Source organism: Erpetoichthys calabaricus, chromosome 6 (genome assembly GCF_900747795.2).
Source record: "Erpetoichthys calabaricus chromosome 6, fErpCal1.3, whole genome shotgun sequence".
NCBI classification, from domain to species: Eukaryota; Metazoa; Chordata; class Cladistia; order Polypteriformes; family Polypteridae; genus Erpetoichthys; species Erpetoichthys calabaricus.
In genome coordinates, this window is record NC_041399.2 from 195,251,994 (window position 1) to 195,277,869 (window position 25,876).

General features: G+C 38.4%; 1 protein-coding gene across 1 annotated transcript in view; it reads right to left on the reverse strand.

Moving 5' to 3' along the window:
* The window catches only part of rhpn1 (rhophilin, Rho GTPase binding protein 1), a 129,200-nt gene that overhangs the window by 41,767 nt on the left and 61,557 nt on the right, over positions 1–25,876 (reverse strand). The window contains exons 3-5 of the mRNA XM_028804242.2: positions 13,642–13,770; positions 2,787–2,862; positions 421–498 (exon numbers count right to left, since the gene is read on the reverse strand). Coding sequence (XP_028660075.1) covers positions 421–498; positions 2,787–2,862; positions 13,642–13,770 — 283 coding nt within the window. The remainder of the gene's footprint in view (positions 1–420; positions 499–2,786; positions 2,863–13,641; positions 13,771–25,876) is intronic.

Genomic DNA, 25,876 nt, shown 5'->3' on the forward strand with positions numbered 1-25,876 from the left:
CACACTAACTGCCTTCACGCCCTTCTTCACCATCATCCATAAACCTCCTCTTTGGCCTTCCTCTTCCTCATTTGCCTGGCTGTTCCATCCTCAACATTCTTTTCCCGATGTACCCCTTATCTCTCTTCTGCACGCTCCCAAACCATCTCAATTTAGCTTCTCTCACTTGGTCACCAAACTGTTGTTCCTGTGTTGACCCTCTAATATACTTAATCTTAATCCTGTCTACCCTCATTACTCCGAGCAAAATTGTAGCATCTTCTATCCTGCTACTTCCAGCTCTGCCTCCTGTCTTTTCATCAGTGCTACTGTCTCCAAACCATACGCACACTACATACATATTGGGTCTACACAGCATTGTACTGTGGGCTTGTGTACACTCAAGTTTTTGAAATGTTCATCAAATATCTTGTTACCAACCTGTCTGAGATCCATCAGCTCAGCAATCTCATTGTCATAGAGAGAGCCTTCTTCTCCATAATGCTCACAGATATAATCCTAGCAGGAAGAAGAAAAAAAAAAGATTGAAGATAGCAATTTATAAAAAGCATTCACTTCAGCTAGGAATGATTAATAGGTCATGACAGTATTTAAATTCCATGCAAAAACAAATATTGTTCCATATCTATTATGTACATGGCTGAAAATACTGGTAGGGTGAGTGAGTGAGTGAGTGCTCTTCTCCATTTACATAAGCAAAATGAGGGATGATAAGACTGAAGACACAAATAAAAAGTGTTAGTCAGCTTGAAGTATCACTACAGTTATTTCTTATAATTTCTAAAGGGTTTCAATAATTTCATACAGGACATTTTGGAAGGGTTCTCCCTGCATGGAGTTTGCATGTTCTCCCCATGTCTGTGTGGGTTTCCTCCAGGTGCTCCGGTTTCCTCCCATAGTCCAAAGACATGCAGGTTAGGTGCATTGGCGATCCTAAATTGTCCCTAGTGTGTGCTTGGTGTGTGGGGGTGTGTGTGTGTGTATATGTGTGTGCCCTGCGGTGGACTGGCGCCCTGCCCAGGATTTGGGATTGGCTCCAGCAGACCCCCGTGAATCTGTGTTAGGATATAGCGGGTTGGACACTGACTGACTGACAGTTTGGAATGTGTTTGTAGAACAACCAAGAACTAGTTGTGCTCGCAGTCTCCTAATTTGGATTCGTGGACCTTTGTCCTGTTTTTTTTTTTTTCTACAAATGTACATCAGCAGCTTCAGATTTGTTGTTTGTCATGTAAAAATACAATTTGGAGTCTTGTCATAACATTTCCACAGGCCCAATATAAGGACACTGACAATGGGTAGTTTTTCTATTAATCTTTTTATTGATACACCTACAAGTACATTTGTCTACTAAGCACCGTCTTCTGTCTCGTCTGAGTAGGCAGCCTAGTTGTGTTTATTTTCTCTATGCATTCTGCTTTACTTTATCTCTTTTTGCTGATCCACATCTGATCTTTTTTTGCTTCCTGGCGTCTTTACCAAATGATTTTATTTTTTTTATTCACCATTCTTTTTTTGTCATTTGTCCTATAATCACATTAATCACAATGCTGATCTTGAATACTTTCTGTCATTTCTCTTTAAGTCCCCTCTCTGCATATTCTGTGCTATAGTTTTGTGCAGCTTGTTTGTTTTTATGCTTCTTCTTCAATTTTGCTGTATTGCTATACTTTAACATGGCCATGTGGAGTGTCATTTTATGCTGTTTTGAGATTGCTGATCATGGATATGGTAGTATTTTTAATATCTGATTCTTTACCGGTGCTCCTAGCTCTTCAACAGACACCCCCCAGAAGCTTAAAAATGAAAAAATTCCAACATATGCATTTGGGGTGTTGCTTTAAACTATTTCATGGTCAGTGATTACGAATATGAGGTTATTTTTGATTTTTAATCCTTTACTAGGGATGTAGCCCTCTATGCCCTTATATCAGACAGTGAAAAGATACAATTTTTTATTACAATCAAGACTATTTAGACTTTAAATATTTGAATGGAAGCACATATTTTAATATTTCAAATATCTGGCAGAATTATTCTTGTTAATTATGTACTTCTGCCTCATTAATTCTTTTTCTTCTTCTTTTGGCTGCTCCTGTTAGGGGATGCCACAGCGGATCATCTTCTTCCACATCTTTCTGTCCTCTGCATCTTGTTCTGTCACACCCATCACCTTCATGTCCTCTCTCACCCATCCACCTTCTCTTAGGCCTTCCTCTTTCCTGGCAGCTTTATCCTTAACGTCCTTCTCCCAATATACCCAGCATCTCTCCTCTGCACATGTCCAAACCAACGCAATCTCACCTCTCTGACTTTGTCTCCCAACCGTCCAACCTGAGTTGACCCTCAAATGTCCTCATTTCTAAATCATTATATTTCTTAAGTACATCCTGAAATAGGGTGGCTTATGCTAATTCAGGCTTTTGTGTTTTTATAAAAGACAAATATGTAAATGTTTTAAAGTGTAAACTTCCCTGTAGTAACTCTAAAAAAAATCAATGTGACCTCTCTAGAAAAAGACTCACAGTAATTCTATATATAACAATAGGTAGGGAGCATGCGCTGATACACATACGTTAAGATTCATACTGACAAAATGTGGCATATGAAAGCACCTAGGTAATCAAAAACACTTACTTGTTTCTTTTTAAAGGTGACAAGAGGAATACCAGAATAAGAATGATATAACTAATACCATTTTTGTAAGTGTATAAAATATCTAAAATGAAGGAAATTAGTAAGGCTAAACAGCCTTGGGACATAAACTTTAACGAGAAAATACAAACCTTGAGTACAGTAGTCAAGTCCACTTCTTTAGTCTCTTTAAGCCCCAGTGGAATCATCGGAACACTAATCGACTCACTGTAAAGACAATGGTGACATTTATTTATGTTGTGAATCATCAGCAATTCGCTCTGTTTTTTAAATTACAACACCAAAACTTAATTATTGGTCTCACAGAGCACTACACAGTAGGATGGTATAATTACACAATATTCTTACTTATATAAACTCAATTAAGCTTTGTCAACTTCACTAATGACTGCAAAATATGTCTTATTTTGTTTGCATGGCAGGACTTTGAGTGGGCTACAATCACTTCTCTCTATAGCCTCTCCTCTCAGACCCCATTAATGGCCAGCAGCTCCATAGCGTAATGCTGTGCTTGACAGAAGACAGGGCACTTACTGGGCGAGGATTTTGTCAGATCTAATCTTATTTGACAGATTCATATTTTCTGCTACAGTTAGGTCCATAAATATTTGGACAGAGACAACTTTTTTTAATTTTGGTTCTGTACATTACCACAATGAATTTGAAATGAAACAAATCTTTAGTTGCCTCACATTTTTATGCAATCGTTTTGTTCACTCCACTGAATTAAAGTTGAAAGTCTGCACTTCAACTGCATCTGAGTTGTTTCATTTAAAATTCATTGTGGTAATGTACAGAACCAAAATTAGAAAAAAGTTGTCTCTGTCCAAATATTTATGGACCTAACTGTATCTCAGTTATACGTTTCTTTAAGCCGTTCAGTGTTACTTTACCCTTAAAATGCGATCTAATATCGAATTAGAAGCAAAGACAAAGCAGAATTTCAGCAGTACTTTTCACTTAATAGCTGATTACACAGAGATGTTAGGAGTCTGTAGTGACTTTTAAATTAGTTTTGGTCTGCTGACTAATCTATGACTTTGTTTCTAAATCTCCAAATGCTTAAAATTACTGCTTGACAGACTGTACAGAGACAAATACATTTATTTTAAAATAGGCAATTATTATATGCAAACTAAGGCCATTTGGAGAGTAATGTGCTTTGTTATGAAAACCTTTCATAATTTTATGTTAAAAGCAAAACTCAGCAGATACAGTAGATAGATAGAAGTGACTATATGATAGATAGATAGATAGATAGATAGATAGATAGATAGATAGATAGATAGATAGATAGATAGATAGATAGATAGATAGATAGATAGATAGATAGATAGATAGATAGATAGATAGATAGCACTGGAAGCGAAGGTCTGTGATACGGTATGCATATTAGTAGCTGGAGATCCACAAAGGGAAAAAATGAATCACGTATCATAAAGTAGTTTTTATTCCTGAGCTTTCAGCCCCTACCAGGAGCCGTCATCAGAGGGTAATAATTAGACATACAAGAATCAAAGGCAATATATAGCAAAATAAGGCGGGGGGGTAGGTTGAGTGTTGATGGGGGGACAGGTAATGAGGTGGGGTTGGGAGGGGTATTGGTTGTAAAGTTTTATTTATTATGAGGATGTTCTTCGTCTTAAGTTTACATATGCTGGGTTCATGTCTAAATGTCTGTTGATGGCATTTCCGTATGATAGCCAAGATTCAGCCAGCTCTCTGGCACTTTTAGTACTGGCCTTAAATCTTACTTGTACATTGTCCCAGTTAAATGTATGTCCGGTTGAATTTGTATGTGTATAAATCAGTGATCGTGAGTCCTTCCTTCTGACGGCGTTGCGATGCTCCTGTATATGTGTTGTGATTCTTTTTGACGTTTGTCCAATATATACCGCTGGGCAAGAACTGCATGGAATGCTATACACTGCGTTTCGTGTTTCTGCTGCCGATTTCTTGTTTTTGGCATTAAAAAGGACAGTGTGCAGATTGCTCATAGGTTTGTGTGCTATTCTGATGTCTGATTTGGACAGGATACGTAATGCACCTTCTCACACTCCGTGATGATACGCCAGAGAACCCAGCAAACAATTGACTCCAATCTGAGCCCCCATCCCACCTGGTACACACTTCCTTATCAAACAACCATACCTTAAGTCCAAAATGACGTGGAAATGTTGGGAATAACCTGAATTTCAACTAATAAAACCAGCTCTAGATACACTTTATGAGCAAATGTTTGTGGATGGCTGAGCGTCACACCTATATGAGCCTGTTGGACATGCCATTCCAAAACCCTGGTCATTAATGCAGTATAGAGTTGCCAAAGTGCAGCTAGAACAGCCTCTACTCTTCTGTGTCTGTCGGAATGTGTGCCCATTCAGCCAAAAGAGCATTTGTGAGGTCAGGTATTGATAATGGATGAGAAGACCTGACCAGCAATCAGTGTTCAAATTCATCCCAAAGGTGTTCAGTTCAGGGTTACGTTCAGGGTTCTGTGTAGGGACCTGTCTTTGTGCACAGCCCTGATGGAAAAGATATGCACCTTCACCAAACTGTTGCCACCAAGTTGGAAACACAATTGTCTAAAATGTCTTTGTATGCTGCAACAATAACAGTGCCCTTCACTGGGGCCAAGGAGCCCTAGCCTAGCACAAACTCCAGACCATTACACCTCCTCTGCCAAGCTTGACAGTAGGCACTATGCAGTCTGGGAGGTAGCACTGTCCTGTCACCCACCAAACTTAATTTCATCCATTAGACCGCCAGACAGTGAAGTGTGATTCATCATTGCAACTTGCCTTACACTACTCTACTGCTCATGTTTGTCAATGGAGATTTAACGACTATGTGCTTGATTTTATGTGCCTGTTAACAATGAAACACTGAAACAACGTTTAATATTTAAAACTGCAATCAGCTTATATTCTGAACTAAGTCGATCCATCCAGTCATTTATTAATTTAACCCAAAGAGCACAGCAACATGCCAAAGCACTGTGGATATGAAACGTCAGTTAAGTCCTCAATCACAACAGACAAAATGTCTGAATTAACCTAAGAAATGTAATGATTTACTTCATGAGATAGAAGTACAGTATATAATAAACAAAAATAGATGTCAGATATTTGAAATATTAAAATGTGTGCTTCAGAGTAAATGTTTAATATCTATATATTCTTAATTATAATATAAATTTATCATTTTTCACCCACTGGCCAAGGTCCATAGAGGGCTAGAACTCAAGTAAAGGGTCAGAAATCAAAAATAGCATCATAATAGTAATCACCGTTCGTGAAATAGTCTAAAACAACACCACACATGCTTATGTTTGAAATTATTCAGTTTTAAACTTCTGGGAATGGCTCTTAGAAGGCTAAGACCAACTATAAAGAATAAAAACAAAATTCATGATCAGCAACCTCAAAACAGCATAGAACAACACTCTACATGCCTGTATTGCAGATCTTCATTTTTTGTCAAAAGGAGTAACTTTGACCTCTCACATCCCATCAGAAGGTGAACGTTTGGGGTCGATTGATGTGGCATGCTGTTCTGGTGTGGAAGATCTTTAATTTTTTAACAGCAAACTGTTTACATTAAATGTTAATTATTTTGATCAAACAAACTGGAATGAATTGAATTTATAGGACTTTAATTATAGGCACTGCAAACATCTTTCTTGTACATTTTTCCTGTATTGCAATAGTCAGTGTTAATTGATTTATAACTTGATGGTGGAGAGAAAAGGAGGCAAGTACATACCACAGAGCCACAGAACCTGTTTTAGGTAGGTCTAGGCATTACTGAATTAGTTTACAGCTTGGAAAAGGAAGGAAGGAGTACGGAGGTATTTAAAAGATCAAACACTTTGATTAGAATCACTAATCATTAAGACGAGATAGCCAATCAAATATGTGCAATGTCGCACGTCCCCAAACCCAACGTCTGCATTTTCATATAAATATGGCTTGTCTGATAAGCTAAAAAGAAGAAAGAGAGAAGAAAAAAACAAGAACAGAAGGGTGATGTCAGAGATTAGGACATGAGATCATCTGATTTGGACGTCAGAAAACAGAACTATGAACAACACCAATCACTAAACCAAAAGCCACCCAGGACCCTAACCCCTGGACACTTCTGATTTTCAGTAAGCTTTTCTGACACTGTTTATATCCAGATGAAGCCATCTATTTTGATTTTCTGTTATACTTTTCTTCTGTTTGGTATACGTTAGTGCTGGGTGGTATACCGGTTCATACCGAAAACCGTTTTTTATTTTTTTTATGATATGGATTTTTCTTATACCGCAACACCGGTTTAAATTGCCTAAACGACGTTCGGAACGTGGCGCAGCAGGAAACTGTTCAAGTGGGGTCCTTTTTCACTGCTACACCGCTAAACACAGATTTGTTGCACTAGGGCTCTTTTTTACTGCTACACCACCAAATAGTGGGCGGTAGCATAGGTATGCCGCGCGGTGAAAATGGACAGAGAGCCGAAAAAAAGGTGTCACATCTGTCGCCTGGAGATGCTTTAGTTTTAAAAGGTCAGATGTGTAAACACTGTTTGTATACTACTGGATAATACTGCAAGCCAAGTTGTACTTGTTTTATTTGTTTTCAATACAGTGTAATGTACCTGGGTACTGTGTAATATTGTGACGACATGTTGACTTTATTCTCGTACTTTGTCATTAAAGTAGAACATCGTAAACTAAACTTCATCGAAAAATGAATATTTAATTTACTAGATTTTCTTAAACCCCGTCATAAGTTATATAGCACATTAAATGCTTTGTGTTAAGTGTTCCCCGAGCTTCTTAAACTGACTTCCTCTGCACTAAGAGGAGGCACCGGCACCGGCAGCGATCGCCGCACAGAATCCATTCATATGATATTCATGCTCTCTGAACATTTAGAATGCCAAGATAAATACTTGATATAAATTCTAAATTTTCAGACAGCAGGAATATCATACAGTCAATGAATTCTGTATGGTGATCGCTGTCTCCTCTTAGTGCAGAGGAAGTCAGTTTAAGGAGCGTAGTGATTAACAACTGGGTCGGGGAACACAACACAAAGCATTTAATGTGCTACATTAACTTATGACGGGGTTTGAGAAAATCTAGTAAATTAAACAATGATTTTAGGATGAAGTTTAGTTTGCGACATTCTACTTTAATTATAAAGTAAACTATGAGAATAGAGTGGAAATGTCGACTTTATTCTCGACGTATAGTTTTTTTTTTCTTCCCTGTGTCCGTATTTTTTTTTCTTCACTGTGGCCCTAATATGATTCCGTAGGGCTATACCACAAATACAATTATAAATGCAAGTTGCAGTTGTATTATTTATGTATATAGCTTAGCTTGAAGCAAGGTCCATATTAATGCAGTTTGCCTAAATGATAGTTCAGTTGGTAAAGATGTCATCACCAAGATTGCACTTGTTGTATTTTATTTTAATTTGGTGAATACTGTGTAATGCACCTGGGCTTTTGAAGCCTTGAAGTAATAGTGCAACTATCAGTAATAATACAATTATTTATTTTATTGTTATTATTTATTAGTTTAAATATTATGCAGTTTAATGATGGTAAAGTTGTTTAAAAAGTCACTTTAACGTGTCAGTGGACAGAGATTGTTAACATTAACAGAAAGTGTAGTTGTTTTACAAAAAATATTTATTTATTCCTTTTCTAAGACATGTTCAGTGCAATACAACTTTTGACAAGCACTTCTGGAATATTTTCCTAAGTCTAAATACCTCTTTGGATGGTTGAAAATATGTTGTCAAAATTATAATTTAAGTTTTTGCAAAATTTGTTAAATAAAAAGGTTCTATATTTTGACTGCATCTGTCATGCAATGTGATTTCCTTCTCTTCATTAGTGCCACCCCCTTGAAAAGTATCACTTTATGGGGCAATGCAAACCTGTATTAATACTTGTGTGCACATTAAAATGTTTTTTTTGTACAATGCTCTTGACAGTGGAATAGGTTATACTTAGCCAGTAATTGCAGTGGAAAATGTGTTTAACATCCACTCATGCATGGGAAAAAAATACCGTCAAATACCGTGAAACCGGGATAATTTAGAAAAATACCGTGATATAGAATTTTGGTCATACCGCCCACCCCTAGTATATGTTAAAAAAAAGCCATATTGCTTTTATATTTTCTATACATTGTCCTTTGTCTAGAGTGTGGGAAGATGCTGCTTTCTTAACCACAGGGTTTATCAATGCTGTTGAGGTGGCTCCTCAATAATTAGAATAACTGTGATAAAAGTAAGGCCTAGTTTGGTTAATAAGTAGCATGTAAGCAGAAGAGTTGTGCTTTACTGTGTGTTACAGCGACACCCTCATGTTTGTTAGAGACGGTGACAGTGAATCCTTATATCGAGAATCTTATGCAGAATATTGCGGAGTAACTGGCGATTAACACCATCTAAGACTTTGTCTGGATAGAATCGCTATGTGTATGTGTGTGTACGAGTATATACCTCTGTGTGTGTTAATCTTCAAGGGCGACAATAGATGAACCCAATAAATGTTCTTGCAAAGCCTCACAAAATTCACGATAATACACAGGCACAGCTTCAAGTCCTTCAGATCACTTTTGCTGAAGACACCTACTGGTTTACTCTTTAGATAGATAGATAGATAGATAGATAGATAGATAGATAGATAGATAGATAGATAGATAGATAGATAGATAGATAGATAGATAGATAGATAGATAGATAGATAGATAGATACTTTATTAATCCCAAGGGGAAATTCACATTATATTTATTTTATTTATAAATAATTATTTTATTTTATATTTCTGGTCTATAGAGCCAAAAATAGGGGGGAATCCCAAAAAGCTTGGCGTCTTGCATATCTAGACATCAAGGCAATTTAAACGGCATATCATATGTGAGGGTTTTCTCGTACCAGGGGTTCAGGAGATGTTGGTGGAAAAAAAAACTTTCATAAGCAACTTTTATGAACATATTTGTCAAAGTCGAAGAGATATTAATACAGGACAAAGGTAAATTATTCACACATTGTTTTACTACCACCACTCACACTTGTGTATATTAAAAAGTTAAATGAATTAAATATACCTACAGTTTAAAGAACCAAAGGAAAGGAAACCACAAGATGTTTAGACTGCTCTGTGTACACTAAACAAATTGTTTTCACAGATATAAAGTGTACAGTATAGAAGCACATCCATTAATTCAATCTAGGACAGGAGGCAGTCTAGCAGAAGTAAATGAGGCCTTCATCTTTTGCCAGATTGTACAACTCACCATCATGCGCATTACAGTGAGTCAACACTGCCTTTCTCTGAATCTAGCATCATTATACTCCTAAAATAGGGAGAGAGAACAAAAACGCTTTTCCACCCTACTGTAAAGCATTTTCAGACGATCTCATTAAAAGAATAAAAGGTCACTAGGGAGGTATAATTAGCGAGAAAAGTTATCAGCTACTCTCTAATGAGGCACAGCAACAAGAATGACATCGTAAAGGAATGCGGACAATTAGAAGTGACCTGTTTCTGTACAGACCTCAGTATTTACAGGACCTGGTACTGGATCTTTAAAGTTAAACAATTATTTATTTGTAGTGTCATAAATAAGAGAGGCTAAACATTTTCAGAAAATTATACTATTTAAACTTCCCAAAATTCAAGTACAGCACCGATTTCAGCAAACTCCCAGTATGTGATGCTGGAGAGTCAAATTTTGTCTTCCATTTTGACTCCTCAGGAATACTAATGATGACATCTGTCTTTGTGAAGGTTCCCTAGATATTGTTGTATCTAGAGAATCTTCAAGTGGTTTCTGAACTTTCAAAAGGCATTTGATGAGGTCCCGCATACAGGGTTGGGCGTTAAACTAACAGAAGTGAGAGTTCAGGCTGTACTGTGTAGATGGGTGCAGAAATGGCAAAACACGGGAAGCAGAGGGTGAGGGTGCAGGAAACCTTGTTAAGAGTGGTGCTCCCCAGGGTTAAGTGTGAGGGCCACTGCTGTTTTTAATACTTATAAATCATCTGGAAAGGAATATGAATAACAAGCTGGAAAAACAATTCTGATTACACCAAGTGAGCTGGATTAGCAGATAATCTGAAATCTGTCGAATCATTACAGAGGGACTTGGACAGCATAAAAGCTTGGGCAGATTTGTGTAAGAAGAAATTTAATGTAAATAAATGTAAAGTATTACTTGTATAAAATGAAAATGTTCGACTTGAATACACAGTGGGAGGTCTGAAAATTGACAGTAAACCTTATGGGATGGATTTAGGAGTTGTAGTGGACTCTACGCTGCCAACTGCCAGACAGTGCTCAGAAGCCATTAAGAAGGCTAAAAGAATGTCAGGTTATATAGCGCCTTAATGTGTAGAGCACAAGACAAAGGAAGTCATGGTTAAGCTTTATAACGCACTGTGTCCAGTTTTGGTCTCCATATATAAGTGCAGCATAAAGTTCTAGAAATATGCTTATTTATAGTATATGTGAATCTGGGGAAAATTTTAAAGGTTTCTATCAAGTGTACACTGAAAAATGAGACTCTTACTTTCCTGTCTTTCATAGATTAGTAACAGTAATATAACAGGGCCGATGATAAATTAATCCAACAGGAGAGAGTTAAAATAATATCAAACATTAAATATGACATCAGACAATATAAATAAAATAAAAGGCATGTTGATGCAGTTTGATGTATGATTATGCTGCTAATGAGCAGCTGCTGAGTAGCCTTATAATGTGAGAGTAAAAACTGTCTGAATCTAAACGTGCGAGTGCTACTTTACAAGAAAATCTGATTAACAAAGCAGACAGCAAACTGTGAGCAGCATGTATTAGCAGCAAGCTTATTAGCTACTCTTCTGTATGGGAAACAGATTTAATGTTGCATTTTCAGTTTATTGGACAGGTCTTATTTTGACATGACGGGAGGAAACAATTTACTAAAATGTTCTGTTGGTTACACACACAAGTCATTTAATGCTCATTTTTTCAAAACTTTGTAACAAGAGCCTTACTTTCAATCTGCTGTATAGTCTGAAAGTTGTGTTCACAGAAATGAGGGTAGAATTAAATCAAACCTCAAAGATAAATTTATCCAATTCAGGGTTACAATAACACTGTAGCAGCAGGCCTTAGAAATCACTTTTCACATACATTTTTAAGTAATTGTTCTATGAAAGGTTATTGCACTCACTCAAATAAGTTGTGTTTTATATGTGTTATTTCTTAAAATAATTGCGTTATTTGAATTCAGAAAGTAGTCAGACGTCTTCACTTTCTACACACTTTATTCTGTTGTAGATTTAATTTGAAATGGATACATTTTGACGTTTTTGCTAATCAGTCTACACTCATTGTTTTCACAAAGGTTTGCAAATTTATTAAAAATCAAAAACTGGCGCCTCACAGCACAACAGCTTCAAGAACAGCTTAACAGTGCAGCAAGTGTCAGTCTCGACTGTGAAGAGAAGACTTTGTGCTGCAGGTTTGACCAGGAGAGTGGCAGCAAGAAAGCCCTTTTTTAAAAGGACAAAATAGGGCCTTGAAATACCGGCTGTAGACTACTGCAGACTGGAAGGAAGTATCCTTTTCACAGTAGAAACTGAGACTTGGTTTTTTGACCACTGTTAAACTGTACCTGAAGAAGTTGTGCTGTGCTCATGCAAGCTGGTGACACTCAGAAACTTGTCTTCTGATTAAGTTGTGATTTTGGTGACCTGAGCTGCCTCAAAAGCTTGTATATTGTAATCTACTCAGCCAATAAATGGTGTCATTTTGCTTCACTCCTCATTGCAGTGACAGATCCTAACTCATTAACAAACACACTGCAAAGAGTCAAGCTTTGTATCTAGTACTGATCATCTCCATGACTTGCTTTTCAAGGTCCTTGCACTGTTTTGAATTGTGTTACTCAGCTGGTATTCAGTTCTCCAGAAACTGATCCTATTTCTTTCATTGTTTTGGTCTAGATATGCATATTGTTCACATTCATGCACAATGTAGTTTTAATAATTGAATAATAATTGAATAAACATGGTGGAGACTGAGTTCTACATCTTCACTCCATGGCATTGAAACCAGAGGCCTGTGGCACCGTGTAAAATCACACATAAGCAACTTTTGCTCGCTTATGAGTGGCTCCTTAAAGATAAGGCAGTACTGTAGTTTATTAAATGTAATACGTGTTGCGCCTAAATAAACCTAGTAAAGTGCACCCAGACATGAAGCAACCTGAATATATTTGTTCTCACAAAGTGTTAAATATATAATTCACTTAATATAATCTTGCAAGATGAATGGCTCTACACAACCATGACAGGAAGACAAAGTTGTGCAAATCAAGCAATCCATTTTCTTAATCTGCGTAACTCAGTTAAACAGCTGCAGGAAGATAAAGTCAATCCCAACAGCATCAAGTGGATGGCAGACGCTGGTATTGAACAGGGTCCCAGCACACACATATATCCATACTCACTTCTGTCAGATCAGTTTAGAGTCACCAAGCAACCTAAATGTGATGTCCTTGGGAATTGGCAATAAAACTACATTATGTTGTGAAAAACCCAAGCACAGGTGAGGAGAATGTGCAACTCTGACTTATGATTTAGGCTTACAAAACAGAATGTACGTGTGACCTTTAGAAATGAGAAAATCTCTTATTGAGTACAACACCAAGATTTAGCATTTGGAGTTTATTTGTGGGACTGCAAAGACCATCCAGGAAACAAATTAAACACATACACACACACACACAGACAGGTGTGGGAGATGAGAGGCACTCATGGCACTTCATGGCAAGCTCCATTCAAGTCACTCTAGCTCTACACAACATTTCTATGCATTCTGCATGTGTTGTTTTATTGACGTTACACCTCCTGTTAAGTACAATCTGACTGCCATTTTGATGAAATCTAAAAACAAGTTGATTCACAGTTTGTTGTGATTTCACTTACCTGTCAGTCTGGTACACTTCCACTGAGCTATTCAGTTCCTCCAACTCTTCCTTTAGCAGTTGTAGGTTGGAATTGACAAAGCTAAGCTCCAGGGCTACCGTCTCCTTTACTTTATGATTATTAGTAGCTCTGAAAGAAAAAACAAAGAAATACATGCCATTTCAATGTTCATGGAAGAAAAATTACTGACCTACACAAAACCATACATCCTGAGCCATATATCAAGCACAGCCTTTTGACGTCACTGGCCAAGATCCATTTCTGACCTACTACCCACCTTGTACTATTTTTAATTGCTACTCAGCTGGAGATTCATGCTGTGGTACTCAACTCTGTCAAGATTGTATGTTCTGTGCCAATTAAAGAGCCATTTTAGGCTGAAGACATATGGGCAATATTTTGGGAAGTGTTCAAGACCTGAATCTTGAAAAATAGTGTTAGACATTCGATATATGACTACTTTGAAAAAATCCAGAAAACAAATATTCTCATTTGAACTCATGAAATGCATCTTTAAAGTCATCTTTATAAGTTCATTAAAGCATAATTAATCATTTTTTCCAGTATGTATTCTTTCTTTTCCAGTATTCTTTCTTTCTTTCTTTCTTACCTCTAGATAGATAAATAGATAGATAGATAGATAGATAGATAGATAGATAGATAGATAGATAGATAGATAGATAGATAGATAGATAGATAGATATGTAAAGCACTATATGATAGATAGATATTTTTCCCCCAAATTTAGAATTGAAAAATAACCTCTTTCTTTCTTTCTTTCTCTTTCTCTCTTTCTTTCTTTCTTTCTTTCTTTCTTTCTTTCTTTCTTTCTTTCTTTCTTTTTCTCTTTCGTTCTTTCTTTCTTTCTTTCTTTCTTTCTTTCTTTCTTTCTTTCTTTCTTTCTTTCTTTCTCTCTCTCTCTCTCTCTCTCTTTCTTTCTCTTTCTTTCTTTCTTTCTTTCTTTTTCCAGTGTGTATTTAGATAGATAGATAGATAGATAGATAGATAGATAGATAGATAGATAGATAGATAGGGCACTATATGATAGATAGATAGATAGATAGATAGATAGATAGATAGATAGATAGATAGATAGATAGATAGATAGATAGATAGATAGATATGTAAAGCACTATATGATAGATAGATATTTTCCCCCAAATTTAGAATTGAAAAATAACCTCTTTCTTTCTTTCTTTCTTTCTTTCTTTTTTTCTTTCTTTTTCCAGTGTGTATTTAGATAGATAGATAGATAGATAGATAGATAGATAGATAGATAGATAGATAGATAGATAGATAGATAGATAGATAGATAGATAGATAGATAATTTGTACATATAGAAATAAAAACTATCCAATAATTTCCAGGAGTAATAGTATTCTCATCTGCCTATAGCTTAGGCCCATATGTGGAATGTTGCGTGGGAGACCCCTTTTAATACTTTGTCAGTCACAGGGAGTAAGTTTTAATATTGCAATTTGTGAACGTTACTGCTATCTTAAAAGCACTCTGCCTTGCAAAACTAACCGTTTTGCTGACCATGTTGGCTAATTACATAAAACCGTGGCCTATGAACCCAACACACTTCTCATTCAAGCACAGCTGCTACTTTTAACAGGCATCTGCTAAATTTGACCCAAATCTGCGAGTCATTAATCAAATGGTTCACCCTCCCTCAGAATCCAGAAGATCTGTATGCAGGCTTATGATGAAAGTAAATGTAACGTGCAAGCTAAATAAATAAATAAAACATGGTGGGAAAAAGAAAAATCAGCCATAGAATAGCACAGTTAAAATGCACTTTAAAAGGCTTGCTTTTAAAATAACAATTAGTAAAAGTAAAAGAAGGCAAATACAAAATAAATCATTAGACTGAAAAACTACAGTGCTTATAAAAATATTCACTCCCTTTGGTAGTTTTCACTTTTTATTATGATGTAATGTTTTATCCCAGTGGATTTAATTTGACTTTTTTGTAACTTATCAACAGAAAAAGACTGTTACATGTCAAAGTGAAAACAGATCTCTGCAAAGTGGTCTGAATTAATTACAACTGTAAAGTACAAAATAATGATTAGGACACACCTAAATCTTCACCCGTAACCCTGTATTAGGATATAGCAGATTGAACAATGAACTGACTGACTGATGACTAAATCTTCAGTGGTGCAGCCACTTGGTTTTAGACGTCACATAATTAGGTGATGGAGATCACCTGTCGGTAGTCGGGGGGGTCAGGGGGGGGATCAATTGATTGTTGTGTAAATACACCTGACGTCTTGGCTCGAGTTTGCCAGAAGGCATATGGGAGACTGTGAAGTCGGCTGGAAGAAAGCGTTGTGGTCTAACGAGACCAAAATGGAACGTTTTGGCCATCAGACTATATGGTTCATTTTGTATCTCATTATTGTTTGGCTGCTAAATAAGGGAAAAGAAACAAGGGGTCTGAGTCTACAACAGCAAGTCAAATAAAATTAATTCAAAAGAAGTTAATTAAGAGCGAAAACAGGTCACTAATTAAGAAAAGGGATAGAATGAAAACCTGCAGCCACTGGGGCCCTCCAGGACTGGAGTTGGGGACCCCTGATCTATGCCATACCCACTGAGAAGAAATTATACAAATCAGGGCCAGATTTTTGATCACCACTGGCACTGCTGACTTTCTTCTTTTTATTACAAATGTATCAAATAGTTTCAAATTTAAGCTGATTTGAGCCTAATTATTAAGCAATTAAAATAAGTGTTTTACATGTATGCTTTAGATGTCTTTCTGAAAAAAAATCAGTTGTTTAAGGTAATGAAGGAGTAAAGGTACATGTTTTAGCATTATTATTTATATTGTATGATTAGTGCAAATGTTTGCTAACACTTTAGCATACGTATGTCAAGACCTTTGAGTGTACTTCTAACACTTCATGATATTCCGGCAGCTTATATGCGTTTATCTAGATGTGTATCTGGCACTGATTCTTCAAGTAGGGTGTTGCTGTGCTATATGTGGGCAGCAACCTTTGATTCCACTCATTTGTTCAGAAGCATAATGAATGGCACTATATAAACAATAAACTGCTTTAATAGTGCATTCTAATCAAGAGTACGCACATCCCTGTGACCTATCTTGTCCTGAAATAGAGCTGACTGTGTTGTTTCATGTAAAATTAATTAATTACCTCACTAAAGGGTCACTTGCAAAAAATATAACCAGTACTGGTTTGTATCTACAAGGAGAACTGTGTTGTCCTCTTAGCCTTAAACTGTTAATAGATGTTCCCTTAGAAAAATTATTTTTAAGAAAAATATATTCTCAATGTATATGTGGAAATATGGGTTTCTTTATGTTGGGTACATTTCTGTGCAGTATAATTTTCCTGATCATAGTGATTATTCATTTCATAGTGTCACGCCCATATTTTGGGTGCTGCCATGTTATCATTCCTGTTACTGGTATGACAATTGATTTGTATCCATGATTTGGGTAAAAAACTTGAATTTCTCTCTCTTTCTTTCTCTGATATTGCTGCTTTCTGAATGTTCAGTTTTCCCTCTGACTTTGTATTCTGATAACCTACTGTGCCAAAGCCTAATGGGTTTCGACCTCTTGGTTTCACCTTGTTTTTGGTTTTGACTACATTTCATCTTCTGGTTATCTTCCAGCCTTTGGGTAGAATATAAACAATCTGCAGATTGCTCCTGACTATACTTGAAGGTTCTAACACAACCTAACTTTCTCAGAACCATATAATTCAATTCAGGGTCATGGAGAACTCGAGTCTGTCTCTGCAGCACTAGGTGCTGAAAAGGAACCAGCCCTGGACAGGACACTAGTCTACTGCAAGTCCTGCTCAAGCACCTGGCCACCCTGGGAAATTTGGAGCCATCAGTCAACCAAATACACGTGGTTTGGGGGTGTGAAATTAGGAATACTGGGTGGGAAACTCACAATGACTCTCAAGAGACTGTGTGAAATCCACAACGGCAATAACAATTTGCTGGCTCTATGAAGGTAGGAGTACCACCCACTGAATCGCCTTGCAGTTTCATTCTATCTTTCCATTTATTTGTGCATTAATTTTCACAACCCAAATCAACCAGCACAACAGTCAGAGGCAGCCAGATCTCATCACAGAATAGAACAAAACAGCAACTAATACTAGAGAGAGTGTCCATCCAGTACAATGCATACTGATACAAACACAATGTTTCTACAAATTTTGTAACACTTTGTAAACAATATACTATGGCCACTTCATTGTCACTAATCCTCTCAAACATACCTACTATATACAGTAACTGTTCTTCATTTTTCATTTGTTTCTGATGTCTATGGTTTTTTGTTTGTTTGGAAACTGGTTATTTTGAGCATTTTCTGTAGGATTATGCAGTGAGAATAGTTAAGACTCACAAATGTGTATATAATAAACAGCTTGCCACATTTTGGGAAAAGGCACCTTCAATATTATTTGTGTATTGATGCAAGCTCTTCTTTCTAGTGTAAGCTTAGTTGTATTCACACTTCCAAAATCAAAACTATGTATAACCCTGCGCTTTGGAAAGCAGATCATAACCTGGTTCTGCTTCAGCCTCACTACAAACCAAGAGTGAGGGTCCTACCTACAACCACACGCTCAATCAGGAAGTGGTCCCCTGAGGCAAAGCAGGCTCTGAGGAACTGCTTTGGAACTACGGACTGGGATATCCTGCAGGGGTCACATAGTGAGAACATTGAGGAGGTTGTTGACTGCACTACTGACTACATTAACTTCTGTATGGACATTGTAGTTCCTGTAAGAACAGTAAGCTGCTATGCTAACAACAAGACATGGATTACAAGTGACATCAAGGGCCTTTTGAACCAGAAGAAAAGGGCTTTTAAAGGCGGTGATCAGCATGAGCTCAAGCACGTGCAGAAGGAACTCCGAGTCCAGCTCAGGGCGTTGAAGGAGCATTACAGGAGAAAACAGGAGCAGAAGTTGCAGAACAACAGCATGAAGGAAGTGTGGGATGGGATGAAGATCATCACTGGCTGCAGCTCGAAGTGGGGTGCCACCATCGAGAGAGATGTGGAGAGAGCAAACCAGATGAACAACTTCTTTAACAGGTTTGACCACCCTAACCCACTCTCACCTCAGAGTACTGCACCCTCCAACCATCCTTCTGCTGATACCAGCATAGGAGAGACATCCCCACCCACAATTACAGCAGCGCAGGTGAGCAGAGAGCTGAGGAGACTTTGTGCCAGCAAAGCAGTGGGTCCAGATGGAGTATCGCCACGACTGCTGAAGGCCTGTGCGCTGGAGCTGGGGAGTCCTCTACAGCGCATCTTCAACCTGAGCCTGGAACAGGGGAGAGTCCCGAGGCTTTGGAAAACATCTTGCATCACCCCTGTCCCAAAGATATCACGTCCTAGTGAGCTGAACGACTTCCGGCCTGTCGCTCTGACATCACATATGATGAAGACCATGGAGCGGCTGCTGCTTCACCACCTGAGGCCACAGGTCCGCCACGCCCTTGACCCTCTGCAGTTCGCATACCAGGAGAAGGTGGGAGTGGAGGATGCCATCATCTACATGCTACACCGATCCCTCTCCCACTTGGACAGAGGCAGTGATGCTGTAAGAATTATGTTTCCAGACTTCTCTAGTGCCTTCAACACCATCCAACCTATGCTCCTTAGGGACATGCTGACAGAGATGGGAGTAGATTCATACCTGGTGGCATGGATCGTGGACTATCTTACACACAGACCTCAGTATGTGCGTCTTGGGAACTGCAGGTCTGACATTGTAGTCAGCAACACAGGAGCGCCGCAGGGACTGTACTTTCTCCGGTCCTGTTCAGCCTACATACATCGGACTTCCAATATAACTCGGAGTCCTGCCACGTGCAAAAGTGCACTTAATGACTCTGCTATCATGGGCTGCATCAGGAGTGGGCAGGATGAAGAGTATAGGAACCTAATCAAGGACTTTGTTAAATGGTGCGACTCAAACCACCTACACCTGAACACCAGCAAAACCAAGGAGCTGGTGGTGGATTTTAGGAGGACCAGGCCCCTTATGGACCCCGTGATCATCAGAGGTGACTGTGTGCAGAGGGTGCAAACCTATAAATACCTGGGAGTGCAGCTGGATGATAAATTGGACTGGACTGCCAATACTGATGCTCTGTGTAAGAAATGACAGAGCCGACTATACTTCTTTAGAAGGCTGGCGTCCTTCAACATCTGCAATAAGATGCTGCAGATGTTCTATCAGACGGTTGTGGCGAGCGCCCTCTTCTACGCAGTGGTGTGCTGGGGAAGCAGCATAAAGAACAGGGACGCCTCATGCCTGGACAAACTGGTGAGGAAGGCAGGCTCGGTAGTCACGGAGCTGGACAGTTGGACATCCGTGGCAGAGTGACGGGCACTGAGCAGGCTCCTGTCAATAATGGAGAATCCACTGCATCCACTGAACAGGATCATCTCCAGACAGAGGAGCAGCTTCAATGACAGACTGCTGTCAATGTCCTGCTCCACTGACAGACTGAGGAGATTGTTCCTCCCCCACACTATGCGACTCTTTAATTCCACCCGGTGGGTGTGGGGTAAACGTTAAAATTATACAAAGTTATTGTCTGTCTGTATACCTGCATTGTTATCACTCTTTAATTTAATACTGTTTTTTATCAGTATGCTGCTGCTGGAGTATGTGAATTTCCCCTTGGGATTAATAAAGTATCTATCTATCTATCTATCTATCTATCTATCTATCTATCTATCTATCTATCTATCTATCTATCTATCTATCTATCTATCTATCTATCTATCTATCTATCTATCTATCTATCTATCCCAGACAGGCATACAATACAGATGTGTAAAACTGCATTACACAATGAGGAGTGGGCACCTTCAATATCTTGCATCACATATTAAATAAGTATTGATATTACGAAATTGGTTCAAATTCCATGCCAGCCACTGCCCTAGTGGAGTTTCAGTTTCCTTCAAACAAAGTGTGGCCACCAGGTGGCGCTCCAGCTCTCCAAATACCCCGGCTCAGACACAAGTCATCACAGACACGCTTTATTCGTGGGAAAGTCTTCAAGTAAATGTTTTCTATAGCACCAAGTGCAGATACAATACAGTTCAGTAACACAATGATGCTCTGCACTTTGTCTTCTTGTCTCTCACTCTGTCTCCTCCACTCCTCAGAAAGCCATGGTGAAGGGCGGTGAAATCCTTCGATGCCAAGTCTTCATCCTCAGGAATACTTCCTAAAACACCTGCCCCAAATTTCTCCAGTTCAGGAAGAGAACAAAAGAAACTAAAAAAAAAGATTTTATGCTGAGTGAAAATAAAAAACAAAAACTGGTGTTATCCATTCAGGAGTTGTCAATAGCACCAGGTAAAGGAAACTGAAGTGATCGATTTGTACATTTTAATGGGCACAGTGACAGAAGAGAGAGCTACTTGGCTGCATCTGTTTGAGATGTGCTTCTGTCTGTTCTGATGTCTTTCTGTCATTTTGACTATTACATCATTATGTGTCATAACAGCGAACAGAGTCTATATAGGCATTGTGGTCTCTGTATAAACTACATATTAAAACAAAGCGGCTATTCTAGAGTGGCATGTTTGCATTATCAATTAGACAGTAATGTTAACTCTTTAGATAGAGATAGATAGATAGATACTTTATTAATCCCAATGGGAAATTCTTTAAGTCAGGGGTCGCCAACTCCAGTCCTGAAGGACCACCATGGCTGCAGGTTTTCATCCTAGCCCTTTTCTTAATGAGTGACCTGTTTTTACTGCTAATCAACTTCTTTTGAATTGATTTTCATTGACTTGCTCTTGAAGGCTCAGACCCCTTAATTGTTTCTTTTTCCTTAATTAGCAGCCAAACAATAAGGAGATACAAAATGAGGCAAAACAACTGGTGTCCATCATACAATATCTGAAAATAAAGAAAGGTGAAGGTCCCAGGAATGTTGATCTGCTCAGGTCCCCAAAAACATTTGAAAGAGAAAATCGATAGTTTTGGAAATGCCTGCTAATGCACCACGAGGGCAGCAACAAGCCACGGAATTAAAGAGGGGTTTAATAAACAACAAGAATCGGCACCTCATTAAGCAGCTGGTTGGAGTGAAATTGGTTGGAGTTTGAGGCCCTGATTTAGTTGGTCTTTTGTTGACTCACTTCACATTTCATTTCTGTTTGGGTGCCATTTAAGGAAAGAAATTAAGCGAATTGGAGCAACGACGAAGAAATTCAGGGGAATAAATCTTAAAAAAGCAATTCAATAAAAATGAATCAACTAGAAGTTAATTAGCAGCACAAACAGGGCACTCATTAAAAAAAAAAGGGTTAGAATGAAAACGTGCAGCCATGGTGGTCCTCCAGGACTGCAGATGGCGACCCCTGCTTTAAGTTATTTATACGTGTAATCAGAAGGTGGATGCTGTGCAACCTTGCTGTTCTTCTGCTGGTGTTGTTAGACAGATTTGTTGACTCAGATGTATTGAGTACTGAAATCTGCATCTTCTGTGGCTCTTTGTGATCAGCTCTCTTAATGGTAGTCCTTTAGATGAGGTTTGATATATCGTTTTGTTCAAATGCATATTTTGCAAATCTTATTTTCACGAACCAAGCTGCCAACGCTTTCTGGTTTACAGTACATCAACTCCTGCACTGTCGTTAAAATGCTAAACAAAAGAGCACATACGGCACCTGTGACAACGTATCGTTCTTCTTTGTTGTCTTTCAATGGCAGTGCATAATCTGAGTGTACAGAAAGGTGTTTCCCTTGCAACAGGTTATGTTTATTTTAAACAAGCGCAATGTGCACTCTGGACACACATCACACATACAGCGGGGAAAATGTCTTCCCTGTGTCATTCCACTTTATTACATTTAATTTATGGACCTATTTGTTTTGATTTCTTTGTATGTGGGTTGTTACCGACATCTGGTGAAAATTTAACATCAACAGCCCCATTAGAAATATATTTACTGAGAAAAAAGTTGATGCGTTCAATACTTATTTTCCCCGCTGTATGTTGACTGGGGGGTCTTTTTAGGGGACTTTTCAGCTGTACAGTTTCAATAATCAGAAGCTTGCTGTCTGTCACATCAGGTTAACAAGAGCACCTCTGATCCTTGCAGTTGAAAATCACTGCCACTACCTTGAGCACCACCTTCATGGGGCATTGGATTGGTCCAGAAATGTGACACTCAGTGACCCGTCTAATTGTTCCCACCCACTTTTAAGCACAATTCACTCATGGTTGTCTCCAGATGTACATAAATTATATGTATGCCTTCAGCGAGACTATAGGCTCCCTGCAACAATGTAAATGTAGCAAAAAAGAAAGTTTAGGCCACAGATAGAACAAAACAAAACATACTGCTACAGTGAAACAAACTAGAAGAATGGAAATGTAAACTTCAAATTGGGAAAAAAAACATTTTGGTAATTTGAATTAAAATTTTGATGAATGTTTTTAGGAATATTCCCCAATCGGGACATTCATACCTAATGCAAGAGCAACCAACGGTTTTACATTTCTTATTCTCTCTTGTGAAATCTGATGCCCTATTTATTATGTACAGTACAATGAAAGGTGATGCCCAGTTCATGACATGTTGTTCTATGAAGTGTAATGTCTGATCAGTGAGACACAACAAAGAGTGATGCCTGTGATGTTTGATTTAAGAAAAGGTGAGATCTGATGTCTACTTGGGTACAAGAATGGTTACAGCATATGCTGTGGTGGGGTGAAGAATGTCAACACATTCCTTAGGAACCACAAACACATGGAAAAAAATTAGCAAGTAGTGTGTAGATAGGAGGACTTTGGGGGACCTTAAGAACTGCACATGATGTTACTGTAGAAGAATTAAAATGTCAGGATTGGCAAGCTTTGTTGGGCCAAATGGCCTGTTCTCATTGTTTTTTTCTAATGTTCTAATGTCTTAAAATGGACACTTTACATCTCTGAGCGTCACTGACATCACTGTACATTTATAAATGTGGCTTGTCATGTAATATCTGATGTAATGCAGGAAAGGTTATTTAAGGAGCTTTAAGCTAACTGACAGATGAATGACTCGCAGTCTGCATTAGTCAGTGATAAAACTGCAAGGGAAGAATAGAATAGAAATACACAATGGACAGATGTATCAGTCATTATGTACAGTAGAGGTTTTCTGAAAGTATCCTGTGATGTCAAAAGTTGGTTAACTTTTGGTGGTGTTTAATGGTAGATACATGGCACACTCCTGCAGGTTCATTTTGCTCAGCTTCTGTGCTGCTATATACAGCACACCCCATCATCATAAATGCATGTTTACAGTCCTTCTACAATGTGCTATACACGGCCTCAACCAGCTACAATATTTTTTTCTTAATAAATTGATTTTTATCTGAAACTAAAAATTAAAAATCAATAAACAAACAGGATAGCTAAGTGGAGGCCAGGTACTCTCCAAAACGCAGCAGCACACCGACTCGAACGGAGGCTGGCACGTGAGTGAGGACGGCCCTGCCCGGCTCCCCACTCCTGATATCACGCTTCCCCTTTCCTGTGTCCCGCAGCCTCTGTTTCGGATTAGCGCAAATGTATCGCTCCTGCAAGCAAACTATGATTCTTAGCACAATGAGAGAAGTCGTAAAATCAACCGGGAATGTTCAAGCAAATTATAGAAAAAAACCCGATCTAAATCTGTTTAGTTCTCTCATTCACTAGCTAAGTGAATGTAAGATACGCCCCGAGGCTGGTACGTGAGTGAGGAGGACCCTGCCACCCTTCCCTCGGCACACTTTGCCTCGCTCGGATTTGCACAAATAAATCAGTACAGCAAGAGAATTAGATGAGGTAGAGTCCTTATTTTAGATTTGTTTTTAAGTCTCATAAGTCTGATGCTATGGTCTGATGACCAGGAGGACAGAAAATTCCCAGAGCTGAGAAACTGAGGGTAAAAAAAAACAAAATTTGCAGGGCCGGCCTAACCCAAAAGACCACCAAGCCACCACTGGGCATCTGTCAACATTATCCAAAAATTAAATTGAAAATATCTTTGCAAAGGAACTGTTTAATTAATGGGCTTAATGGTATCTTAAATTGGTCAGAGAAAACAGCAGGTACAATGGCAAAGATAAATAAGGATTCTATATTTGAACTGTATTGACACTACTAAGAAAGACATTTGTTTACAATGAAGACCCCTATAAAAACATCACAACGCAATGAAGCACAACAAAAGAACAGCAACATTTATTTCTATAGCACATTTTCATGTAAGGGCAGCACGGTGGCGCAGTAGGTAGCGCTGCTGCCTTGCAGTAAGGAGACCTGGGTTTGCGTCCCAGGTCCTCTCTGCGTGGAGTTTGCATGTTCTCCCCGTGCCTGCATGGGTTTCCTCTGGGTGCTCTGGTTTCCTCCCACAGTCCAAAGACATGCAGGTTAGGTGGATTGGCAATCCTAAATTGTCCCTAGTGTGTGCTTGGTGTGTATGTGTGCCCTGCAGTGGGCTGGCGCCCTACCCAGGGTTTGTTTCCTGCCTTGTGCCCTGTGTTGGCTGGGATTGGCTCCAGCAGACCCCCGTGACCCTGTAGTTAGGATATAGTGGGTTGGATAATGGATGAATGGATGAATTTTCATACAAAGGATGTAGCTCAAAGTGCTTTACAGGATGTCAAAGAAAAAACAAATTAAAATTGGATAAGAAAAATAATGAACAGTATCAAAAAATTGGTTATGCAGACTTACTGTACATTAGACAGATATATAATCAACAGAAGAAGAGTCTTTAAATATACATATCTAAAAATGTACTTTCCCAACTCGTTATTTATCAAGTGGTAGTGATGAAAACTATGCCTTTAAGGTTATAATTTATATGTTTGTACAGTACACTTTAGATTACAAAAGCAGAAGTATCCCAAAGCTGTTAGGGGCTGAGGTACAGTTAACATGCAAAATTTGCAGGTTCCTCTTTAAGAGTCACCTCATCCAGAGCTGGGCTCTGTGTTGTGCTGAATGCTGCTGCTGCAATAAGCTCTGAAACCCAAGAATTGCAAAATAATCTTTCTTTCTTTCTTTCTTTCTTTCTTTCTTTCTTTCTTTCTTTCTTTCTTTCTTTCTTTCTTTCTTTCTTTCTTTCTTTCTTTCTTTCTTTCTGGCATTTTGAGAGAAGTTAAAGCTTTATTGTGTTATATTTTCACACCATCTTGTTTTGTATATGGGCAC